The sequence below is a fragment of the Dermochelys coriacea genome, chromosome 3 (assembly GCF_009764565.3).
Source record: "Dermochelys coriacea isolate rDerCor1 chromosome 3, rDerCor1.pri.v4, whole genome shotgun sequence".
NCBI lineage: Eukaryota > Metazoa > Chordata > Testudines > Dermochelyidae > Dermochelys > Dermochelys coriacea.
Window position 1 is genome coordinate 17,010,842 of NC_050070.1, and position 23,019 is coordinate 17,033,860.

Sequence of the window (23,019 nt, forward strand, 5' to 3'; positions counted from 1 at the left end):
GATGTACACATTGGGAGAGGGCAGTGCAGGTCGGGACATGTTGGAGGGATCACTTGGGAAAGAGAAAACAACCAAAGATGCATTACTTTTTCTATGACTGCAGCCACGGTCAGGTGCATGTCCCTTTAAGAGTAGGAGAAGCCTTTGCTAGGAAAGGTTCTTAAATGTGGGGCGCATGGCCCTCCCCCATTTAAAAAAAGTGGGACAATGGCTTCCCCCCCCCCCCTTTGCCCCTATGAGGAAGAAGACAGCACACTGAACTCAGCAGGGACGCAATGGCGGGGGAGCCCAGGGCCCAGGCTCCCCCTTTAGGCACTGGGTGACATACCAGCGAAGGCCCTTCCATGCTGGCCTTAGGGAGGGGCAGCCGGGTCAAATTTAAGTGACTTCTCTAAGGCCAAGTTTACACCACAGCACTACATGGGCACCGCTGTAGTGCATCTGGGGAAGACACTATGTGCTGATGAGCAAGCCCTCTCCCGTCGGCATTGTTACTCCCTCTCTGTGAGAGGTGGAAGCTATGTCGGCAGGAGAGCATCTCCTGCCAGCATCCCACCAGGGTGGACAGCACTTAGGTCACTGTAACTTAAACCAAATATTGCGGCTCACAATATGAAGTGCCACAGGCAGAGAATAGGAGGGACTGAGGTGTAGCCCTGCAATGGCAGGGAAATTATTGACATATTCCCAGATAATACTGGCAAGCGATCCCCACCCACATGCTCAAGAGCAAGACAACCTCCTCCCTCACAGTCGTTGTCAATCTAACCAGGAGGAACATTCCTTCTTGACCCCACATATGACGATCAGTTAGACCTTGACCATGTGAGCAAGAATTAGCTAGCCAAGCACCATTTTGGTGCCACCTCAGGTAGAGAGAGGTGTGTGTGTGTATGTGTAAACCCAAGTTAAAAGTCAAGTTGCTATGTCTTCACTGCTTTTTTTTTTTTGCATTGACTAACCTTAGTTAAGGACACACTTTCTTTTGCAGTGTAGACATACCCTGAGACCAGTGGTGATTAACTTGCAACCCATGGGCCACAGGTTGCCCACCACTGCCTTAGACACTTGGGTCAGCTTTGAGTGTCTGCAAAAGCTCGTTGCTCTTCCAAAGTATCTTACTGCAGCGAAGCGTGAGTCAAGAACAAGGATGCAAATTAAAATAGATATAAACAAAGCAGAGTTTATTTCCCATCCTGCTGGCATATTTGGCCCATTCCATCCCCATTTTCCGCTGGTAAATACAAACCTTTACTTTTATTTTTTTAATAAAATATATAAAACATTGTGCATCACTATCCATGGAAAACTGTAGTTTAACAACAAAAAAGAATAAGGCACATCGCTGTGCAGCCTCTTCAAATATATATCTATATATCTCAATTCAAAACAAACAAAACCCCTTTCAACCTCTTTGAGGCTGTTTAACATTTCACCGATCACTGACACATCTCCTATAATACCATAATTTCACGGTTGGGAGCAGGTTGGTTTGTGAGTAAGGAGATGGGGAAACATACTAAAAAAAAAGGATTTTATCCCTGAGGTGTCAGTAAATAATGCTGCCACTGAAAAGTAAGATTAAAACACCATCTTAAATAACAGGACACACTGTTGAATGTCCAAGCACCAAGACGATTTCATGGCATAAGAATCCCCACATTTTATAAAGTCACTTTTTTTAACTAGGTTAATCTCATGGCTTCCAAAGTCACAAGATAGTCACTCATCATGCACTTGTGCCTCCCACCACTCCCTCCCCATGTTATCTTTCCTTTAGCGGACACAGAGTCTCAGTTTGCTTTTGATTCTCCTGAAATCCTTGGGGAAAGCAGAACACTGATGGTTTCCCTGGCAAGCATGAGAGCAGCATTTGTACCGTAGCGTGCCTCTCACCCACCAAGAAGAGAAGCTGGCATCCACCTCTGCTGTAACCAGACTGATTCCAGAGAGAAAATCCTGCAGGGTGATTTCCTGGTGTGGGTAGCAATATGTCAGGGAAAAGGGGAAGGTGAAAGCTTTATTGCTGTCCATCCACACTGCTCCAGTTAGCCCTTCTGAAAGGAAAAGGGGAGACACCAATGTCACACTCCTTTCCTCTCTCTCTTTAGCAGGGCCAGGAAGACCGAGGCTGCAGTACCAGACTGTGGGATTTCCCAACACTTAGTAGTAGCGGTTCAGGCTTCTGGTGCCCGGAATGTCCGGCTGCCCATTCATCCATATCTCCCGGATGATGCGCTCCCGCTCTTCCAGCCTCTGAGCCCTCTCCAGCTCCTCGGCCGAGGTGAAGACATTCATGTTCAAAGTCCTTTCGAACCTGCGGTGCCTGCGGGCTGACAGGTCCGAAGTGGTGTCCGAATCGGCCTCGCTGTCACTGCTGTCACTGTCGCTCTCTGGTTCCTGAGATGGCTTTTTCCCCGGGGATTGTTTGCAGTCAGTTCGGCAGGACACCTTCAGCACCAAGGCCAGCAGGGTCAAAATGAGTCCGAGGCATACTCCAGAGACAAAATATAGAGCGGCACGCTCAGGATTTTCTGCAAGGAGAAAAGAAATTATTTTCAGAGGACAAGGCATCAAATAACTAGGTCACACGGGGCAGCAGCACAAGTTCAAACAGCCACAAGGTTCTTCAGAGGTTCAGATCTTCTCCTGGTTTCGTGATGGTACTTCCAAAGCTTCCACTGTATCACCCCACTGGAGTCAATGGGATCTAGTGGTCGAACATGTGCCTGAGGCATCTACTGCATACACACCATGAGCTACTTATGTCCGAACGCCATCCAATATTTTAAAGGAGCAGCCCACCAGATTAAATGCTAACTCCACTCCCTACGTGAGTGGGATCGTGAAGCCAGCAAGCTGCACAGTCAGCAGTGACTAAGTGCACCTTTCTGTCCCATACATTATTGGCTGAGGAATAAAGATGATTATAAAGCTCAATGCTCTCTCTGCACCTTTGCACAGCTGAAATGGCAAGCCTTGCACCAAGAAAGTGGCAAATGATCTATTCATAGCATTCATTTGCTTATTATCTAAGGCAAACATGCTCGCTTTCTGCTCAGACCACAAAAATGTACTGCCGATGACACCCCAAAATAGATGGAGCCAGGGCTTTAACTTGACAGATTCTGCATAAAAAAATGTTTCTGAGAAGATATAATGAGACTTTGAAGGATCCATATTGTATTTTAAACTGTCATCTTATTTTTGTATTGCTTATGCATTGGATTTTTCTATGGGCTGAATCTCTTTGGCTCATTTAAGTGTTATAGCAAAAAAGCAGTTGATCCAACAAAGGATGAAGATGAACTGGGCAAAATAGCTGGAGCCAAATTCAATCCTGTTAATTCAAATCAGAGCCCTGCATGGGAATCAAACTTTGGGGCCAGATCCTCAGATCCAGTGCAGCTCCATTGAAGTCAGTGGTGGAGCTGTGACATTTTACACCAGCTGAGAATCTGGCCTTCAAGGTCTGGAATATATCTGTCCCCTTCAGGCCAACTCTGCCTTCACTGGATCCCATTGCACCCTTAGAAATGAGAGCAGAATTGAGTCCTCTAGGTCTGATTTCCTTTAAGTGGAGTTTTCAGAAGGCAAGCAGGAAACATCCCTAAAATCACTTCAAGCAGATTTCTAGTGTGTAAAAGCGGAGGGTGTTTGGAGGTATTTATCTGGCTGAATCAATCCTGAAGTGTATAGTGGGGGATGGGGCATACTCCATTTGTAAATTCAAATAATACAGACAATTTCAGTCTTGAGCTCAGCATAATAATCTCAAATCCATTGCATCTAATATTCCCTTGAAATATGGGGCCACAAATCAAACAAAAGAGCATATTTTAGAATATTTTTAATAGCATTGGACTGTGAATCTGGGCTTGAATGAGGTTAAAGGTCACTGCGAAGACCAATACCTGGAGCTGCCCATGGCACAGCTACAGCAAGCAGTAGGGGGAAGAATCCTGAACAAGAACTTGATACGGTGTTTGATGTAATGTGGTAGGCATACTGCTCTTTATTCAGCATGAAGCTTTGCAAGACATTCCCCTCTGCAATAAAAACCATAGCTCAGGCCCTCTTCAGGTGCCTTCATTAGCTTTACCCCCTCGCTGTCTGGATCCAATTTAAATTCCTCGTCTTTGTCTTCAAGGCCCAGTGCATTCAGGTGGCCACTCCTCTGCTTCTGTTTCTACTCACCCCGCCCCCGATCCCATTCACTCTGCACAAGCTATCAGACCAAGTGCCCACTTTGTACCTCCTCCTTTCCTATCTCTGGGTCTTCTTTCATGCTTCCCCATATACCTGGCCCTACTACTTGATCCAGTCCATCTGCTTCCACTCCCTCCCTGTTCAAGCCCCTTCTTAACCCCACATTTCTCTAAGGAGAACCCAACCTCCCGCCTGGGGTTCTAACTTACTGAAACAGATACGCGAGAACAAAGACATTTCAATCCATGGAACTGACAAAATGGGTGCTGAGTCTCACTGTTTAATTGTACTGCTGTCTGTTGCTGCTCTGGCACCCTGCTGTGTTTGTCAGATCTCTATTTAGATTGCTCTTTGGGGCAGAGAGCTTGGGTGAAATCCTAGTAAAATTGCCATTGACTTAAATGGAGCCAGGATTTCACCCTTCATCTTCATCCCTATCTACAAAGCACCTGACCCTGCTGCTGGCACTATACAAATAAACATAGCGGTACAAGATTAGAGATTCTTTAGGACTGGGATTTTCAAAGCGGCCTAAGGGAGTTAGGTGCCTAACTCCCATTGACTTGAACGTCCCTGAGTAAACTGCTCCATCCCATCCCAGGGTCCAGATGGGTTGTTATTTTGTGCAGAAATTAACTTCACCCCTAAACTTCATTTTCAAGTGAACACATGGAGGGCTCCGAGGACTGGAAGAGAAGGGGTTAGCTGGACTGATTTGCACTGGCAGAATTGCTTATGGTTTGCCTCTTCTATGCCTGACTGATATGATTAGACAAACCTCACTTGTATGAGCTCTAAATTCACGTACGCATACAGGCTCATTTTTAAAAAAATATACATGTTGCATCAATTCCATAGCTCACTCTTTTGACACAATTCATAAAATGCAGAGTGTAGAGCCTGGAATGGACTGAAAACATATTACTTCTCTTTCCCTTTTGCCAGTTTCCTTCTTTCTTCCACACTCACTCTCTCCACTGTTCTAGCTACCATGGGCAGCTAGTGAGCGAACTGAAATTAAATTGCTTGTTAGCCAGTAATTTTTCATACACGACACACAACTCTAAACAGATAGTCCTTCATTCAGTACCAATGCAGTAACTGAATCTTTGGGCTCTGCTGGTATTCATGAGCTCTATTAGTTATGCCATCAGCATTCATAAATGCTGGACACAAGCTGGACTCCTTCACTGAACTGTAGCCTTGCAGACCTGGCACGTATCAGTTCATACAGCCAACCCAGTCATACAGCAGCCATCCTCCCAAAGCATGTGACTTTTTGCACAGCAAAGGGGCAATTTAGGCCAACAATATAGCTCTGAAACAGCTAAATCATCAATGGCCAAGACTCTGGATTTTGAAACATGACTAATAATTTGGGGAGCCTCCATTTTTGGGTGGCCAACTTGAGAAACCTTAAAGGGCGGGACCTAACTTTCAGAGGGTGTTTTTTCAGCCTTTCGGAAACTCCGGCCTCTTTTCAGGCATTTCAAGTTTGGCAGTCGAACACGAAAGCACCCCAAATCACTAGTCATTTTTAAAAATATTATTAGTATTATTATTTGTACGGTGGTAACACCAAGGAGCCATACTGATCATGAACCTGGATCCCATTGTGCTATGCACTGTACAAAAAAAAACCCTGTCCCTCTGCCGAAGAGAGAGAGAGAGAGTGTGTGTGTGTGAGCGCATGCACCAACTGACCTAAAATGGTGATTTTAGCCAAATATCCTTGCCTTACAACACATAAAATGTAAGTTAGCCAGATACAGTACATGGGCTAACTCTTAAAATGTAAGAAAGTGTGAAGCAGTCACTTTCAATAAAGTATAATTAATAGGAAACTGCACTATCCAGGGCATTAGACATGGGTGACTTGGTTTACAAATCAAACAATACGGATCAATCCTTGACAATCTTCATTGAGGGTCATATTTTGTGGTCTTTCATCAAGCAGAATTCCTCTTATTGAATACAGAATCACAGATGTTGCCCTGAGAATGGCCACACCTGTGCACTTCCAGTCTGTTAAGTGTAAGGGTTTTTTTTCAGAGCAGTTTTCAGGGTGTGAGTGCGTGGAGGGGAATGGACTTTAAACTCTAACTATGCATTTAAAAATAGATGTGCTCACTGCAAGTTTCCAAGCGGGGGGGATCCTCTGACCCTCTGGCTGGAAGAAAAGGGGCATTGTCCCTTTTAGGACTCCCCCTACAACAGAGAAAGGAGGGGGAATGTTTGCAGAGGCAGGCAGGACAGGCAGGAAGCAGTTGGGGCCAGGTCAGGAGAAGGTCACTGCACAGTTCAGGTTCAGACTGCCTGAGTGCCATAAGCATCTGTTGGCTGTTTAGTGAAAGGACTTGGTAGCGTCAGTCCAGATTCCAGTAGGCAGATCACAAAGCACAATATCAGACTGGGCACTAATTGGCACACCTGTCGCCAGGCTGCAAGGACCATATTAGCACAGGGAAACAGTTCCAAAGGGCCTGAGACCCAGCTCCTCAAAGGCATTCAGGCGCTGAGTGCCAACTGGTTTCAGTGGCAGTTAGGCATCTAACTACCTTTAGGGAGCGAGGCCTCCAGGGACACAGAGCTTGTCTACACTTGCAGCTTGTCTACACCTGCCCCAGCCCTGAGCCCCCTCCCGCACCCATACTCCCTCCTGGAGCCCACACCCCGCGCCTCCTCCCACATCCCAACCCCCTGCCCCAGCCCAGTGAAAGTAAGTGAAGGTGGGGGAGAGGGAGCAGCTGGAGTCAGTGGGGAGTCGGGCCTCAGAGCAGGGGCAGGGGCAGGGCCTCGGGGAAGGGGTGCTTGGCTTTGTGCAATTAGAAAGTTGGCAACCGTATCAGAGACTAACCCACTCTCTTCCCCCAAGTCCTTCCAAAGCAGAGTTGAGGCATGCTGGCAAGACTGTTGTTGCCTGTGCTATACCCACCATGTGGCTAAATAGTGGATTTCGGTCTCCTGGATTGTCAATCCAGCACATACACTAAAACCCATTAAAAATTAAATAAAATATATTTCACTTCTCTCATTACAAACTATTTCTGGCTCTTAGATAGCCCCCATTGCTGTAGTAACTAAGCACTTCAAAATCTTTAATATATTTATCCTCACAACACCCTGGTGAGGTAGGGAAGTGCAATTAACCCTAGTTGAGAGTTGAGGAACTGAGGCATTGGGTCCTGAATGCACGTTAGGCACCAAAATCCTTATTCCTATTCCACTGTGGATTAATACTTAAATAGTCATTGGGCAAGAACACAAGAATAAGCCTATAGGCCAGTGGTTAGGGCACCCACCTGGGATCTAGTCCCCCTAATCCAATAGATTTCATTATTTATTCACAGTGAAACAGCTTCAGCAGGAGAGATTGAAAGAGCCCTACATCAGACTGTCCTGCTGGTCTGTGTTTAGACACGCACATAGGTGAGTGCTGGAGACTTCTGTTCGGATCCCTTCTCCCCTTTGGCAGAGAGCGGGGAACTGAAGCAGGGTCTCTCACCTCCCGGGCAAGTGCTCTAACCATGGGGCTAAAAGTTATAAAAAAGGTGGGCACCCCCAACCCAGATTTTCCATGAGACCTGATCCACTAGGCAGCTTCTAAGCATTCCTACCGGATCGGATGAACGCCTGCCTTTCCTGGTTTGTGAATTGCTCTGGGGCTTAGGCAGGAGATAGGTGCCCAGACACCCAGAGAGAGGAAGCAGTGTGCGTGGCCCAGAGACAGAAACATAAGTGCCCAGGGAACTTCTACCCTAAAAACTTACGCAGGGTTTCATGCCCTGCCGCGGAGCCAAAACTGTCATGTAGGCAGCTAATTCCTTTGTGCATTCGGGCTTCTGTGATTTCCCCAAGGTCACAGAGGAAGTCACAAGCAGAGCAGGAAATTGAACTCAGATCTCCTAACAGCCAGGCTAGTATCCTTCCCCTCAGTATAGATTGTGCGTAGGATGGGTATCAATGGTCTGCATTTAAGGCCTCTCTAAATGAGTACCCAACCTAGACTTCATTCTTGCTGCCCCTCCACCCCCACCCCAGGGTGCTGATTCAGCAAACCACTCAAACATGTCCTTTACTTTCTGTGCATGCTTAAATCCTATTGTCCTCCTTGTGATTTATGCACATGCTTAAACACTTTGCTGAGTCACAGCATATATCCACTGGTAGATTGTTCCATATGCCTCGTGGTGTGAAGAAGTGCAAGTTAACAGTATTATCCACTGTAAGAGATTCCTCCCTCAGTTTCAGATGACATCTGTGAGTTACATTCTTCCCCTCTACGTTAATCAAGACCCATCTTGGAGCGCCATGCAATCTCCATAGCAGTGATTAGCTTTCCCCCTCTATGGTGCCTCTCTCTCTGGGCTGGGCATGCAGCTGAAAAGGTCGTTGACTGAAGACTGCTCAATCACTTCTTTTAATGTATGTAGCCAAAAGGCACATGCCTCCCCTCTCCCCCCCGGTCCCTGTCTTTGGAACGCACACAGTTTTCTAGAGGCTCCACACCAGCCAAAATTAGAAACACATTTTTTAAAAAAGTAAACAAGCAAACAACAATTATTGAGGTGATTTCCTGTGGGCTAATGATCAGCTGGGAGCATCAGCCCAGACGATCATTAATTCTCCAGGAAATGGCCCAGGCCAAGGTTGTTATTGCTATTATAGTGCTTTATTTTCTTCTTGTTGTTTTAATAAATAAAAATTAATCTGTGCAATGCTGCATCTGATTTCCTGTGATGGCATCAGGCCCTCAGAGAGCTCAGTGGGGAGGAGGAGCTCCTCATTAACATCACTCACTGCATCTCTTCTAAGGCACAGCAGCCAGTTGGACTCCCCATGTTAGGACAGCGATGTAATGGAGGGGACTCGCAGGGAGCCCCCTGTCTAACTTCCAGCCCCAGCAATTTCAGAGGGAAGTTGGTCTGAGCTCCCCAGGATTGTTTTTTGGGAGCCACGTGTTACCACATTGGCAGCACGTCGCTGTTTATGGGGAAGTTATGATGTCTCCCCCCCTTACATTTTTAAAGAAAATTTCTGCACAAATGCTGGAGGTCGAAGTCCTCTGCCTACAGAACAGTTACAGGGTAAATGGAGGCACCATCCCTGCAGCTAATGCGCTGCCATCCTCATCTGCAGGGACGTCCCACCTGTAGGTGGAAGATGGTAACTCAGTTTCCATGCCCGTTCAGTTCTAGGCCAGAGAGGATGCACTCAGGGACAAATTGAGTATCATACAGCTAGAGGGATGATTTTAGGTTTGTTGCTATGTTCTTGGTCACAATTATAGATCCGAAGTCCAATGAAGCCAGCAGGAGTTTTTTCATACTAAATAACAATTCTGTAGTTTGCAGCTACAGACATTATGTAACTAAGAACCTAATTCTTCAAAGACGTGCTGTAAAGTTACTTGCATGCCAATCTTTAAAGTCGAGGACCGAGTCCTAAATCTGACCAGTTTACCAGATGATCCTAAATAGTAAAATCACCAACGATTGATATTGTTTCTATTTTCTTTGCAAATTTCTATAGAAATACTACTTTAAAACTTCTGTGGGGTTGCATGAAACAAATAAACACAAATTCCTTTGTGGCTGGAATTCCAAAGGACCCTGACTAATCGTGTGGAGTGCCATGAGCAGATTGATAAAGAAAGCAAACACTCCCACAAGTGGTTCTGTGACCTGCTATACTGACTTTTTACACTCCTTTGCCATTAATAGGAACATTGCATCTTTACACACAGACTTCAAGCAGAAAGATACAGGGGATGGCCAGGACATGTCCCTTTGTATTTGCATCTAACCTTCCCACCTGCTGCACAACACGGTACATGCCAACAGGTGATAGTGGCAGGTGTTTGCAGTCTCTCCGTCTGCAGCTGCCTACCCGCTTCCCATGGATTTGGTCTGGAAATACTTGCATAGGTCAGTATAGTCAGCTTCTGAATGGCTTTCCTCAAGCTGCGATGGGAGGCAGCTGTAATCAGGAAATGAAGCTTCAGCCCTGTTTTAGTCTGTTGCTTGGAGGCACGACAGACAGGTGTGCAGCAGCATGATGCTGTGAAACACAGAGGGCCCATAACTCCCACAGACTTCAGTGGGGACTGAGGGTGCACATCACCTTGCAGGACTGGCCCCCAAAAGAGAATGGTTTAAAAAAAATCATCACCTATAGCCCTTGTGTCTTTACTGCTAGCTCAACCAGTTCACCAGTACAGAACAGCACTAAATCTAGCAGAATCCCAACTCAAAAGAGATTGTGTCCCACAAGAAAAATATAGGCCAGAGTTTTACTGTGGAAAAAGGAAACATAGTCCAAGGTACTTTTAGCATAGTCAAAAGACCTAGATTCTAGTCCCAGTTTTCCCTGACTGACTGTAAGTCCTTGTGTGAGTCACTTTTAACTTTTCCCCAACTATAAAATGACAATATCAATAATAACCTGCTTTACAGGGAAGTTGTGAGGATTAGAGACGGCTCCAGGCCAAATTCCTAGATTTGAGCTGCAAATTTGGATCTCAGACCAAATTTCATGTCTGACTTCTCCATAATCAACTAAATCCCAAATCCAAAAAATGCCAGAAATAGGGTGGAGAAGCTGGTGAAAGAAGGATTCAGATTCAGGGCCAGAGTTTGTGGCTTGAGTGCATCTCTATTGAAAATTCATAAATGCTTTCAGGGATTTTAATGGGAGGCACTACAGAAACACAAACCTTTATTATGTTACCATTATATTTCTAACTATGTCTGTTTGGCCTGTTAAACTGTATTTAATCCACATTAGCAGAAAGTCCCCTTAAAACAGTCCCCTTATCATGGGTAGCACTCCAGTAGGGATAGAGCCTTAGTCGCACAAAAATATGCTGGACATTCTTCTGGGCAGACTAAGATCCAGCATTCACAGGTTTGGGTTTAGAGCAGGGGTGGGCAAACTTTTTGGCCCAAGGGCCACTTCTGGGTATGAAAATTCTATGGCGGGTGATGAATGCTCACAAAATTGGGGTTGGGTGCAGGCTTCAGGGCCAGAAATTAGGAGTTCAGAGTGCGGGAGGGGACTCCAGGCAGATGGCAGTGGAGTGCGGGGAGGGGGGTGAGGGCTCTGGGGTGCGGCTAGGGATGAGGGGTTTAGGGTGCAGGAGGGTGCTCCAGGCTAGGACCGAGGGGTTCAGGGCGGGAGGGGGATCAGGGCTGGGGAAGGGGTTTGGGCATGGGGGGTGAGGACTCCAGCTGGAGGTGCAGGCTCTGGGGATGAGGGGTTTAGGGTACAGGAGGGTGCTCCATGCTAGGACCGAGGGGTTCAGATGGTGACAGGGGGATCAGGGCTGGGGCAGGAGGTTGAGGTGTGGGGGTGACTCAGGGGTTCAGGCTACCGGCCGTGCTTACCTCAAGTGATTCCCGGAAGCAGTGGCATGTCACTCCTATGCAGAGGCGCAGACAGGTAGCTCTTCTGTGTGATGCCCCATCTGCAGGCACTGCCCCTGCAGCTCCCATTGGCCGTAGTTCCCGACCAATGGGAGCTGTGGGGGCAGCGCTTTGGGTGGGGGCAGCATGCGGAGTGGGGCCTCCTGGCTGCCCCTACGCGTAGGAGCCGGAGGGGGGACATGCTGCTGCTTCCGGGAGCCACGCAGAGTGGCCACCGACACCTGCTCCCCAGCTGGAGCACCGGAGCAGGGCAAGCCCCAGACCTCGCTCCCCAGCAGAAGTGCGAAGTACAGATTAAAACGGCTGGTGGGCCAGATGCGACCCACAGGCCATAGTTTTCCCACCCCTAGTTTGGAGTGTATCTAAAGTTGAAATTAATGGGAGTTAGGGACCTAAATACCTTTTGAGGATCTGGGCTTTTGTCTCTCTGTGCCTGAGTTCCCCACCTTTAAAATGGGGATAGTAGCATTTCCCTGTCTCACAGGGGTGATGTGAGGATTGAATATATTAAAGATGTTGAGGTTCTCAGATCCCGCGATGATGGGAGCAACAGCTAGCTAGATAGATTAGATAGACAGAGGATGCATTTACAGCTCTTTGAAGGTCTTTCAGTGCAGGAGTCCATATCTATGAACCATATAATATTCAACCTTAATTTATGAAGGACGCTTATTTCTACATTAAGAATCTCTGCTTTAAAAAGACACTGAAAAGTCAGATCATGATGCTGCCATCAGATGGGTGGGGGGAAAAACCGTGCACTTAACACCAGGGTTGTTTTTTAAAAAAGTGTTACAAAAAGAACTATACACAGAAAAGTTCTCAAAATCTATGTACATCTGCCAAAACTAGAATTCCAAACCTTGTGCTGGGAACCAAAACACAACAGCCTTGTGCTTGTGCATGAGACCCAGAGAATGACACCGAAGGGAAATAAAAGTGACCGAAGCTTTGTGCCATGAAAAAAAGAAAGCTCGAAATTGTTTGCGTTTTAATCATTTTGGCCCTGATTCTGCAAGATTTATCCCTGTGCTTCCCTTGTTTTAGCCTCATTGCAGTCAATGGGATTATTCACCATGTGCAAAGTTACACACATGCATGTGTCTTTGTAAAACTGGGCATTCGGTTGTTAGCAAGACAGGTATGCATTTTTTAAAAAACAACAAGGGTCGAGATTCAATCCTGCCCGGGGAACGGCAAACTGTATGCCCTGTCTCTGTTATGCCGGAAGGAGGGGGCTCCCGTCCAGGGACAGTAGTTTTGCAATTCCAATTATAATTCTGGAGGAGCCCCTCTCCCCCAGCAGAAGCTGGACTAACAAAAGTGGTGAATCAGTACATCTCCTGGACAGCCTGACCCTGCGCTTTGTGGGGCTGGCTCCACCCACTTTCTGGGTAGCACCAACCAGCGCTGGTCTCTGATACAAACAGGAGCTGTGGACAGCTTGCACTACTGTGCCCCTCATTCTAGCAGGCTTTCTGCTATGGGGGGCCCACCCCCTGGCTGCCCCCAAGCAGTGATTCTGGCTGATGAACTTCATGATGAGAGTGACTCTTTAAAATAAATGTAAATGGAAGAAAGCTCCTGTGTTACATGAAAGACACATGACAAAAAAAGATGTGGACGGAAAGCTAAGCTGTGATCGGAGGAGATCTTTCCCTAAATTAGATTTAAATATATAATTACACTAAGCAGAAACTTCATCTTCACACTTCCACTGAAGATAAGCCAAATTCTCTTAAGTAGGGTAATGATCTTAGTACTGCTCATTTTCCAAATTACAGGACAAGCTTGCCTTCTTAATGAGCCAGCCTTTGATCTCAAGGAAAAAGGCACATTAGAAATAATACTGCATCTAAGATTACATTGTATTTAACTTCAGATGAGAGCAAGTCCAAGGGAAGGCAGAGCACAATACAGCCTGTTATATACAGTCAACCCCTCTCTAGAGCTACACTGGTCAGATCTTTCAAGGGAAAACCTGCTGAGAGACAAATGGGAAAATGAACCTCTGAGAGAAATACAAAAGGGGCAGATTGTGCCCTCACTTACACTGGGGCGCCCCACTGAGGGTCTTAAAATACATCACAGCAGCCCAGAGATGAAGCAGGTGAGAGACCTACCTGTGATAAAGGAATACGCTGCTAGGATGTTGCTGAACAAGGCCATCTCTGTGCTAACGCCCACGGGCTCCATGCTGCTGTTATCCACTGGCCGCTGTGTCTCATCCACTGGAAGCAGCAAGGGAGTGTTGTCTAGTGGGTAAAAGGTAGCCGACCTCCCTTTCTTCTTCTCTGTTTTGAGTGAGGGAACAAGCACGTCAGTTTCAGCACTGCCCTGCCCTAAAGCAATTGAACCTGCTTCTGCATTCAGAAATCTGGAGCCAGTCACTGGCAATGCCACCCAAATCTGCCGCAGTTAGGCAGCTGGACCTTCTCGGTTAGCTTCGGCTGAGAGCACACGGTGGATTCAAGGCAGTTTCTGTGTTAGCTACCAGGCAGCATCTCCTCTCCCCTATATCCTTCTCTTCTACATCCCCCGTTAGACAAACCCAGATGCTTTAAAGCAAATATATAATCAGGTTGGGGGTTTTTTTTGAAAATCAAAGAGCCTTTATCAATGCTGGGTTCCACTAACGGTGTAATAACTCAGTACATGAGCTTGGAAGACACAGACAGGGTCGGCAACACTACATTTGCATCTCACTGTAATTCTAGAGTGATCTACACCTGGCAAGCAGCACTGCTTTCCCTCCAGCCTTATTAAGGGAAGGGCGGATCTTTGCCTATGTTTATGACTTCCTTCAGAAGCATGCTTTCATTGTGTTTCACTGAGACATAATTTCCCATTCAGAGAGGTGAGGGAACATGGGTTAATGATTTTATTTTATTTGTTGAAGACTGGAGCTGAGAAGGCAGCTAATAATTCCAGAAGGCTGAAAGAGACCCTTTCAGACCTTATCAGATCACTGCTAAGAACTGGCTGAACCTTGATCCGTCTGCAGACACCACGACCAATGGCAAAATACTAATTGTTTCAAACACATTAAAAAGTCAGCCCATAGAGAGAGCTCCATCATCCACCTATGCAAAAGCCAAGGGCTGTTAAACCTTTTAAGACTCCTGTCCCTGTGTATCTGGTATAGGCTGCAAACAAACAGTGCACAGTAGCTGGCAATTGCATCTGGCTTCCACTTATCTGCTAGTATTAAGTTCAGGAAACTGACAATTCTGGTGCATGAAATACCATTACTGCTGCGGGAGCAAAGTCACTTTCAACTCCAGCCTGCAGAGCATGAAAGTCCACGTTTGTTCACTGTCTCTCTGTGTTTGCATTTGCACCGCTCACACCCAGGGTGAATGGTTACATTGTTCACTTCACACTGTACATGCCTGGAAGCTGTGTGGCCCCCTGAGGTCAGCGACAAAGATTTGGAAGTGAGGGGGAAATAAGTTAATTTAAAATGTCGGCAGGGGCGATGGCTCAGGTGGATAAATGCTTGTGTGGTGCTGCATCCTATTAGTGTGGCTTCAGAGATTCATAGAGTCCAAGGCCACAAGGGACCATTGTGCTCATCTAGTCTGACATCTGCATAACACAGGCCATAGAACCTCCCCAAAAAAACTCCTAGAGCAGCTCTTTTAGAAAAAACATCCCATCTTGATTTTAAAATAGTCAGTGATGAAGAATCCACCACGACCCTTGGTAAATTTTTCCAACTGTTAATTACTCTCACTGTTAAAAATGTAAGCCTTATTTCCCATCTGAATTTGTCTAGCTTCAACTTCCAGCCATTGGATAGCGTTAGACCTTTCTCTGCCAGATTGAAGAGCCCATTATTCAATCCCCATGTAGCTACTTACAAAGTGTAATCAAATCACCCCCTTAATAATCTTCTCTTTGTCATGCTAAATAGATTGAGCTCTTTGACATTCTCCTTATAAGGCAGGTTTGCTAATCCTTTAATCATTCTCCTGGCTCTTCTCTGAACCCTCTCCAATTTATCAACATCCTTCTTGAATTGTGGGCACTGGAGCTGGACACAGTATTCCAGCAGCAGTCACACCAGTGCCAAATACAGCGGTTAAAATAACCTCTCTGCTTAGAGCTGGATGCTGTGGTGATGTCTAGCTGTTAGAGTAGAGGACTAGCCATTGGGAAACTTGGGTTCTGTTTCCAACCCTGCCATTGAATGACTGCGACCTTTGGCAAGTCATTTAAGCAAAACTTTTCAAACATGGATGCCTGAAGAGAGGGACCAAAGGGGAAATTTTCAAAAGGACCTCAGATTTAGGAGCACTATTCCCATTGAAAGACAGTTTTACAGATGAACAAACTAAGGCACAGAGTGGTAAAGGTGGACATTTTCAACAGGAAATTCAGTGGCACGAAGGACGCTTTTGAAAATCTCCCTCTAAATCCACATTTCAGCATCTTAATAAATGCCTTGATCTTCCCCACTCAACTACTAATGTGAAACCAAAGGAAGCAATGGGTGCTCAGCACCTCCAAAATCCAGGCCATTTAACTAGGTGCTTAATGTTGGGCCCCCACGTTTGGATGTAGTGTTCTTGATCACTCCGTGCCTCAGTTTCCCTAGCTGTAAAATGGCAATGATGCCTACCTCAATGACATATTGTGATAACTTTTATAAGGCACTTTGACAATCACAGATAACAAGCTCTACTGGAGTGTAATTCTTATTATTGTCATGTCAGTTGTCCTCAGCCCAAGGTCTGAGCACTTGTGAAGGTATTTGGGCCTTAACCTAATAACTCTTGGAATGTAGAGCCTTCAAAATGCCATTCCCAGCCCCAGATTATTGATATGGGAGGAAAGATAGTAACTGGAAGTGCCACATATTTGGGAAATAAAGGGGAACTAAATGGGATGCTGAATAAGTCGAAGGAGGAAATGTAAAAGGAGCCTAGGTTGTGGCTCTGTTAATTTACAGCGTTTTGATTTAAAGGTGGTGTTTCTAAAGGGATTGTAATTTACCAAAGTAGCTATCCTCAGGGAACTGAATGGAGGAGATATGGGAAAATTTGACTCTTCCTAAATAACTCTAGTTATTTATTAATCTTATTTCTTTTACAGTAGCATCTAGGAACCCCAGTCAAGGATCAGGGCCCCATTGTTTTGGGTGCTGTGCAAACAACTAACAAAGAAGGCAATCCCTGCCCCAGAGCATTTACAATTCAGGTATCAACGGATAGAGGAAACTGACAAATGGGGTGGCAGCTGGTGGGAGGGCGAGGTAATAAAATGAAGAGAGTTTAGCAGAAAAACAGAAGTCTCAGCTCACCATTTGCCTCGCCAATGCCAGAGGGCAGCGAGCTGCAGGAATCACAGCAGAGGTAGGTTTTATGGAGGGATTTAAAAGACAAAGAGGATTCTCACAGACAAACAGTGAACGAGGCTTTGACAGCTTACTCCCTTGCGTGCTTTGTTATACAATATGTCAGGTCTTCTTTTAAAACGTAGCAGCAGCAGGCAGTCTATAGCAGAGGCTGTCACACCGTGATCAGGGCACCACTAGCAGGTGTACAGCAAAGCCAAACCACAGTGGGCTGTTACTGAGTCTTAACACTGTGATGCATGGATATGGCCCCTGCTCGGTGTGTGTTCTGTCTTCCCCCACCCATGTCCAACCCACCGAGCACATGACTCTGATACTGCTCCCAGCTAGGGAATTCCACCCAAGCTGTAGAGGCTCATACACTAGCACTCAGGGGTGAGTCTCCAATGATGACCAAAATGAGGGTCAACATGTGGATGGAAGCTATGCTTACAAATAAGCCTGCCAGTATCTGGTTAGAGTGTTACAAGTTATAGTGGTGACAGGGCTTTACTGACTAATAGCCATCTCTGCCCCTATGTATACGCTGCAGCAATTGTGCATAACGTAAATGGAGAATAGATAATTGATTAATCCTGTGTATATGGTCCACTCATTTCCAAAAGGGAAACATCCCACTCTCTGCACCCAGAGCGTCCCAAAGGCTCGAAGCCATAACAGTGTCAGCGTACATGCTGGAAGGCTAATGAGGAGGCCTGCCACCTTTTAGTCTTTGTCCTCTTAGGCAAAGTAACTACATCACCACATGGTAGTGCTTCCCTGCAGCCACATGGCATCATCATTCCATGATGCAATGACATGATATGAAGTCACAGGCAATAACTGAGAACTCTTTAATGTCAAAATTGGGGCTGTTCCATGGAAAACAGAAGAGTGTCAATTAAGCCTAAGTAGGAAACAGATAAGTGAGTGCAGGCCAGCAATACCGACTCAAGACCCATCTTCCCATATTGCCGTGTCATTTATATGCAGAGCAGCACTGCAAGTTTATCATGGCTCCTCTCCATCTTTGGTGAGCTCAACAAGCCCCCGCTCCCTTCTCTCCTGCTTTTCCTTCCCTCTTCAGCCCCTTCCACAGAACAGATTCCCCAGTGTTTTCAGAAAGCTCCATAATGGGGACGAGCCTCTCCGGATCTCAGCAGGACAAAGATTTCAAATCACACCCCCTTTTGGGGCTTCCCCGTAGGATGTGCTGTATATTAGATCAACAAAGCAAGGCCCAGGGGAAGACAGAGACAGAGACCTGCTGGGTTCTAGCGATCCCGTGGAAACATTGCATAATAGGCGTGTTTTCTAGGAGGCAGAGTGAAGAATAACTTCTTTACTTTGAACTGTAAGAGGAGTTCCGCTCTTTGTTTTCTCCAGTGGAGCCTTAGTGCAGTCAAACAAGTTCCTAAATGAATGATTGTCTGAGCACTCTACACTCCAGCAACTAGCACCATAAAGTCACAGAACTGGTTTTCTAATCTATAGGATTGTACAATCAGCCAGTAAGGATGGGAAAAAAACTAGAGGGGTTATGCAGGAGGAAAGGAGATCTATTCTATCGCAACTAAAGCATATCATGGAAGGGCCATCCACCGCTGTACACTGTCCTCATCCATCTCCACTGGCTCGCCATTCACTCCAGGATCTGGCTAAAAGTCACCCACGTTCCCCCATGCCTTCCTCAGAGATGTTCTCTTCCCCTATGCCTTGCCTATCGCTGGCCTTCTCTATGTCACCACTGATGGTGTAAGAGTCTTCTCCTTTGCAGCTCCTAGCCTTTGGAACAACCTCCCCTTATCTTTACAACATATGCATCCCATTTCAAACATGTTGCCTCTGACTTTCTCTGGCCTTTTTTCATGTTTGCAATATATCAGTTAAGGCTGTAAAGCATTTTGGCATAGAATTTTATGAAAGATGCTAGCTATACAGAGTAAAAACATAACCCTAATCTCATTGAAGCCAGTGTGAGCTTTGCCGTTGACTTCAGTGGAGGAGACTCATGTTCTAAAGCTGTATGGTAATCTTTGTACTATGCTGACAGACACTTACTGTACTTCACTGCTGGAACAGTACAGAGAACTCAGAAGCCACAAAGTCACGAGCTAGTTGTGCAATGACAAAACTGTATTTCTCCCACTGTTCCGAAATGGGTGGGGCCTATGAACTGCACAAAAGCCTGAGTGTGGATTCTGGTATTTAGTGTCCATTAATGGGAACTCATCATTGTTATCACTGCTGTTAGGTTTCTGTAAATATTGTTATAGCCTTAACTACCTGGCAGAACGCGCTCTAGAATGGCCGGCGAGACATCAGGAAAGAACACGCCGTCCCCTATAACATTAGGATCATACACTCTTGGCTGCTGTGGAAAATGTGGTTGCTGAATTCCTTGGTAGTTGGTTGGTTTTGGCTGGGTTTCATGCAGAAGCTTCTTGGGAACTGCAAGAAAAGCACAACAAGAACAACACGATCGTTAGGATGGGTTATTTCAGCTGGCAATAAACTGAATTATTGCATTTTGCTACCGGCTCAGCTTATATTTAATTATACTGTAAGCAGACCAAAGACATGCTCATTTACCACCATCAGGAGTGTGCTATGAATATCTAGACAGCCAGATTCAATATCGGAATGCAAGGCATTATGAACTTAGTAAGACATCATTTGATTTATAACGAATATTGTTAATTCTTTAGATTGGTCTAAATATTTAGATGAGGTGGGAGGAAAAGATCTAGGAGGTGACCGAAGTCTTTTCAAGACACTGATTTAACATCCCAAAATGAAAAACCATCAATGTTATACCTCCTGCAGTGCTATAGCACTGATCTTCACAAAGTGCTTTACTAACATTAAGCCCTTGTGAGATACATAAACACTATTCCCTCTTATGATCCTTTACTTTAGCATATTATCTTTTCTTTCAAATGCTATTAAGAGAAATTAAGGCAAATAATGAACCGTTCCTTTGTACAATTATAAACCAGCGTAATAGTGCACAACACTACAATTCTTGCTTTGGACCACAGATGTCTTAGTAAGAGCAGGGTATTTTTCTCGTCTCAATTACAAGGCCAGGTCCTCAGCTGTAAATTAGCAGAGTCAGTGGAGCTATCCAGATTTACACTAGCTGAGGATCTGGTCACACAGTAAATTAGCATTTGCCAACAGAGTCAGAACATCAGTTCATTTAGTCTGGTGATGTCCCCAGCAGTGGCCAACAGCCGATTTAACTACAGAACATAAGTGTCTTCCATACATGTTAGGGTTAAGAAAACAATAGTAAAGTCTCCATGAGAAAGTATAATATGTGTGTTCCTTCCATGACACCCTACACTAAAATCAACACAAAATGGTGGTTTCATTTCTCCAGACAGCAGAGTCCTTGAAGATTTAAAGCTGCAGGACACTGAAAATTAAGGTATAACTTTATTATACAGCTAAAAACACCCCAAAGACAAGTGTGAAAAAGGACTTGGCCAAGTGTGCAACATTGCACGTGGAGGGATGGTCCTTCCTGATCTCTAAGTAATTAGCTGACACCTTGAAGCAGGAGCTCTAATTGCCCTTATCATTATTTAGCCTGCACAGCTACAAAAGCTAAGGATCAGGAAGTAATCCAGTTGCTTTACACTGTATTAGACTTGCTGTCTTTGCTGAGCCTGAGAACTGTAACTGCATTTACTGGCCATCCTTTCATGTTTGACAGCCCAGGCATCAGCACTTACACTTCTACCATTATTAGTAGAGTCTCATCAGTTCAGGATACAGATATTTAAACAAACCCAAAGCCCTAACTTGTAAATATCAACAAGCTGGCACAGTAGTTTCTGGTGAGAACTGGAGTGGCAAGCCTCCTTTTCAGCGTAGGCAGTAGAGGAAACACATTATCTGGGGGGTAACTGAACAGAAGCCAGGGGAATGCCAAAGACTGGAACAGGCATAAAGTCCAGGAAGCATGTAGGGTGGATTAAAAATAGTCTCTTGCAGCCAAGAGTGTCACAAGTAACTAACAATTTGGAGTGTCAAGTTTGAGATGCCATAAATGGGCTTGATTTTCAAAGGACAGGGGCTCAGCACCCTCTGAATATCAGATCCTTTAAAACAGCGGTTCTCAAACTGTGGGTCAGGACCCCAAAGTGGGTCATGACTCTGTTTTAGTGGGGTCACTAGAGCTGGCATTAGACTTGTTGGGGCCTGGGGCTGAAACCAAAAGTCTGAGCTCCACCGCCCAGGGCTGAAGCCAAACCCTGAGGGCTTCAGCCCTGGCTGGCGGGGCTCAGGTTAAAGCCCCAACCCACCCAGGGCTGATGCCCTCAAGCTTTGGCTTTGCCCCTTAGGAGGCCGGGGCTCAGGTTTCGGTTTTGGTCCCCTTGCCTGGGGCAGAGCGGCTCAGGCTTCAGTCCCCCTTCCCAGGGTCATGTAGTAATTCTTGTTGTCAGAAGGGGGTCACCGTGCGATGAAAGTTGAGAAACCTGCCTTAACCAATCTAAATTGGGCACCTGAAAATAGAGGCATCCAAAATCACTACTCACTTTTGAAAATCTTGGTCTGTCTTTGTATAGCAGCAGTGGCTGAACCTCAGATTGGGAGCCACATGCGGCTCTTTTACGGTAAAGTGTGCCTTGTAGAGCCCTCCAACCCCCAACCCTCCCCCCCCACACACACACACATCCCTTCTCCACCTATGAAACTTGAGGGGGGAGCTAGGAGTTTCTGCCCCGCGGTGGGATGGTGGGGCTAGAGGCTTCTGCCAGAGACAACTGGTGCCTGCTGAGAGTGGGGGGGGGCACAATTTAAAAGTTCAGCCTCCCCACCCCCCCAACAGCTTCAGTCATGCCCGCTCAGGCATGCCCCCCTTTACCTTCAGCGGCCCCTCCCTGCAGCTCCCAGGAGTTAGCTCCGCAGGGAGAGGCAGCAGCAAACCGCTGGGAGCTGCAGGGAGGGGCCTCTGCTTTAGCCTCACCCCATGGCTGCAGCTCCCAGCTTGCCAGCTCCAGCAGCTGCTGTGCAGGGATGGGGCTCCATGGCACCATGTGACCGAGCAGTGCCAGCAAACCCATGCAAAAATCTGGTGGGGGACACACATGACCGCCCATGTTCCCCCATGCATTGCCTCTGACTTCTGCGCAGCAGGGAGAAGGGTCTCAGGCTTCAGTCCTGCAGGGTGCACCTGCTGGGGCTCAGGGCTTCAGCAGGAGCAGGGCTGAAACCCTGAGCTCTGGCAGACACGCCCCGGCTCTCGAACTTCTGAAGCTTGTCGTATGCGGCTCTGAGGGTCGGTAAGTTTGACCACCCCTGCTATAGAGTGTCTTTTCTCCCAAAGGGTCCCAGATTGCATCATGGATCATTACAGACTGTAAGGAAAGTTAGATTTAAAAAAAAATGAAGGAAAAGAGGGTAAAATTTCACAAACATTTTTACAAAATTTGTTTTCTGTTTTTGGACCAGCTCTTCATGGCCTACGAGAAAGAATATTTTTCCACCCCACTGAAGTGCAGCCATCTCTGAGATGGAAAATAGAATGGGGCAGGCTGGATCCTTATTTCCATGTAAACAATCTGAATGAAATGGGGGAAACCACTGACCCCTTTTTCCTGAGCAGGAAAAAGCAGGAACAGTAGAGCCAGCATTCCCCAGTTAATGCCTTGGCATCCAGGCCACCCCGCAGTAACCTTATCCCCTAGGAAATCCTATCTGTAAGAAGTAAGAATGATAAGTCTTATCCGGAGCAGGAGAAGAACCTGACGAAAGCCATCAGTAATTGATCAATAGCCTCCCATGAGAAGTGGGGAAAGCCCCATCATTTAAAATTGACTGCCTACTTGGGTAGATGGCGCCCATCACCATCATATCTGGGCACCTCACAGTCTTATGTGTTGATCCTCATGATACTCCTTTGAGGTAGGGAAGTGCTATAATCCCCATGTGACAGATGGAGAACTAAGGCCAAAATCCTCAAAGGTATTTAGGCTCCTAACTTCCACTGAAATCAGTAGAAGAGAGAGACTAAGTAACTTACCCAAGGTCTCAAAG

The 23,019-nt window shown here is 46.2% G+C and overlaps 1 protein-coding gene across 1 annotated transcript in view; it reads right to left on the minus strand.

Moving 5' to 3' along the window:
• Positions 1 to 1,163: 1,163 nt before the first annotated feature.
• The window catches only part of LOC119853485 (protein eva-1 homolog C-like), a 260,289-nt gene continuing 238,433 nt past the window's right edge, over positions 1,164 to 23,019 (minus strand). The window contains exons 6-8 of the mRNA XM_043510156.1: positions 19,258 to 19,422; positions 13,757 to 13,927; positions 1,164 to 2,534 (exon numbers count right to left, since the gene is read on the minus strand). Coding sequence (XP_043366091.1) covers positions 2,164 to 2,534; positions 13,757 to 13,927; positions 19,258 to 19,422 — 707 coding nt within the window. The 3' untranslated portion in view covers positions 1,164 to 2,163. The remainder of the gene's footprint in view (positions 2,535 to 13,756; positions 13,928 to 19,257; positions 19,423 to 23,019) is intronic.